This window comes from Esox lucius, chromosome 23, assembly GCF_011004845.1.
Source record: "Esox lucius isolate fEsoLuc1 chromosome 23, fEsoLuc1.pri, whole genome shotgun sequence".
Taxonomy (NCBI): Eukaryota; Metazoa; Chordata; class Actinopteri; order Esociformes; family Esocidae; genus Esox; species Esox lucius.
Window position 1 is genome coordinate 7,181,762 of NC_047591.1, and position 3,115 is coordinate 7,184,876.

The following is a 3,115-nucleotide window of genomic DNA, read 5'->3' on the forward strand; positions in this document are numbered from 1 at the left end:
CAGCAATTGGTCTCCACACTTCCCAAACTTCCCAAAGAGTGCTGTTAAAAAAAAGGTGATGCAACACAGTGGTAAAGATGACCCTATCCCAACTTTTTTGAAACATGTTGCTGGCATCAAATTCAAAAATGGGCATGTATTTTTCCAAAAACCCTAGAATGTCTCAGTTTCACCATTTGATATGTTGTCTTTGTACTATTTTCAGTTTGGGATAAATAATTTGTACATCATTGCATTCGGTTTTTATTTGCATTTTACACAGCGTACCAGCATTTTTGGAAACGGGGTCGGATATCACTGCATGCCACTGAACCTTAAGCATAAAGATCTCTCTGTGCTAAACGATGTCCTAAATGTGTCTGTTTATACGTTCAACAAGTAGACAAGATACAGACAATGCGCCTACACAGTTGTAGCCTACCACATCTCTCCTAAATGATTGATGCGGATGCGGAAACACAAATCCATCAGAGATGGAAAACAGTATAATTCATGTTGTTTCCATTAAGCCTCCCCATAAACACAATCCCGTCACTATAATAGCCTATAGTGCATAAGCGGAACCACATGGAACTTGATTACCGTCGCGCAGTCAAAGCTCCACGGGGATTGGTTGACAGTTTCTAGCGGAGTGATTCATGCAGTCTCTGCAGGAGCTTTGCTCGAAGCTCCGCTGGGGTTGGGCCGAGGGTGTTACTCGGGTAAGTAGTGTGGTGTGGCGGATGCTGCTGTCCGAATCCTGATGTCCAAACCTGTGGCGCAGCGTCCGGCAGCACGGCAGACAGAGGACAGTGTCAGAGAGAAGGTGCCCGCTGAAGATCATGTAGATCCACGGGTTACAGCAGCTATTCAGACTCGCCAGCAGAGCCGAGAGGTTGACAGCAGTGTTCTCGGAGTCTGGAGAGGGAGATGGAATGACAGGAGTGTCGTTCATTTAATGACGTGTTCATCAAGCTTGTTCGGTTTATTAACTTATTATAGGTATTCTCAATAGCCTCGGCAAGTCGTTATTACGTGGTCTGCGAAAATACAGTTTATTTAACGTTTGCAGATCATATAGTTGTTTCCACCACGCTGTGCGAACAGCTGACTAATATGGCACTAGTTTAACCCTTTTATTTGGATATATTTAGGTGAATTAGCTACACTTATAGAAAAATAGAAAGGGTTATTCGGCTCTCTCCGCGGAAGAAACAGTTTTGGTTCCATGTAGTACTATTTTGGGTTTCATATAGAATCCTCTCTGGAATTAGTTCTTTATGGAACCAGAAAATATTAACTGGATAACCTTTTTATTTTATGGGGACATCTGAAGAACCCGTTTATAACCCTTTCTAGTCGTATACGCGGGTTTTCTATAGAGGGCACTGTCCGATCACTAAAGTCATTATAAATATCTCATTAAGTCGATTTATTGCGAGTTTAACTAAGATTCCCAGAACTGATAAAAAAATTGTTGAAACAAATATTTTAGTGCGCGTTAATACCAGTGTGAACACTATATTTAACCCAGCTCTCTACTATTCGCAGTGCCAGTTAAAAATATGTCATAGCAAGCAATAATTGATCTGGGATAAAGTGGTGCTTAACATACTTAATACGAAGGGTGAGACAAAGCTTGTGTCCACCTTTTACAGCAGCGCAAAAAATGGCAAGTTCGAGCTGGCACTTAAAGTTGAGAGCGCAAATATTACACTTACCATCCCAGGAGAAACTTTTGTCCCACACTGACCACATCTGCACCGTAAAAAACGGAGTCCAGCACACCACATATGCCAGCACAATCACGAATGTCATTTTCACTGTACGAAGCTTGGCGCGTGAGATTGTGCTGATGCTGCTGACCGAAGTTTTTTCCAGCAACCGGTTCTTGGACGAAAGTGCCACACCGCTACTGCCCTTTCGTGTCTTATACTTGATGTTTCGCCAGATGGTTAGGCAGATTAAGCCATAGCAGAGCACGAGCACCACCACAGGAACCAGGAAAATGCCGACGGTGATCCAGGTGACATATGCGCGCACACCCCACGGCTGGATGAAGTGTCCCCAACAGTCGTACACGCCCGAGCCTGGATGGACCTCGCTCAGGGAGAATATAAAATACTGGGGCATGCTCAGAGCAAGACTACACAACCAAGTGGTCCCAATCATTATGTAAGCCCGCTGTGTGGGCTGGTGAAGTGTTTGCATCGGGTGGCAGATGGCGATGTAGCGGTCCAACGTCATCATCACCATCATGTAAGTGGACGCGAACATCCCTTGCACTTGCAGATGCTTGACAATGCGGCACAGGAAGTCTGGTCCGTAGAAGCGGAATGTGATCTCCCAGCAGAGCTGCGGCAGCACCTGGAAAAAAGCAACCACTAGGTCCGCGAGGCTCAGGTGCTTCATGAACAGATGCATGCGCGAGGGCTTCCGTCGGCTTGTGTACATGGCCAGCAGGACGCTCAGGTTCCCCACCACAGCTACAACAAAGGTCACGCTAAGCAAGGTAATCTCCATCTTAGCAACCTCCTCGTCCCGGCCAAACGGGTCGCTGAAGTTTCCAAAACCGCTGGTCGTGTTCCCGTGGGACTTTATCATCCCGGACTGGCTCGTGGGTTTTAAACTTATCGTCCAATTGTAAGGCATGGGACTGATTGAGCTTTCTGCAGCCAAAAGCGCTTCCCCAGATAAGTGCATGGCTCCCCAAAACTGGTCCATGCACAGATACAAGTTGGTGCCTGGACGGTTAGCCAATATGATCCGAGTTGCATTGACCTCGCTGCATCGGTAAAGTGTAAGTGCGTTTTGAATTCAACCCATTTCTGAAGTCTGCCAGCATCTATTACCCGTCTCGTGGAACACGGACACACATAGTAGGGTTGGCTTTGCGCTGGTGTGAAGCATTTCACGATTAGATTCTGCATCTGCGCACAGTCGCCTCTAACTATTTATCATAAAGCCTCGCGTGACCCCGACACCGCCTCCACTAACGCCCCTAAACAGTTTGGACACAAAAACAAACCAGAGTGAAAAAGAACATTATGAAAACATTTGCATATGTAACTTTTTCGAAAGACTCAAGTAAATAGGGTCATCTCCACAGTTATCACGTTTTACCATTTATATCTAT

General features: G+C 45.7%; 1 protein-coding gene across 1 annotated transcript; it reads right to left on the bottom strand.

Moving 5' to 3' along the window:
- Nucleotides 1-248: 248 nt before the first annotated feature.
- LOC105020185 (arg8-vasotocin receptor) lies at nucleotides 249-2,888 on the bottom strand. Its single transcript, XM_010886971.4, has 2 exons — nucleotides 1,701-2,888; nucleotides 249-897 (listed from the first exon to the last, which is right to left on the bottom strand). The coding sequence occupies exons 1-2, from the start codon at nucleotides 2,701-2,703 to the stop codon at nucleotides 593-595; spliced, it is 1,308 nt and encodes a 435-aa protein (XP_010885273.3). The 5' UTR covers nucleotides 2,704-2,888; the 3' UTR covers nucleotides 249-592.
- Between the last annotated feature and the right edge of the window lie 227 nt (nucleotides 2,889-3,115).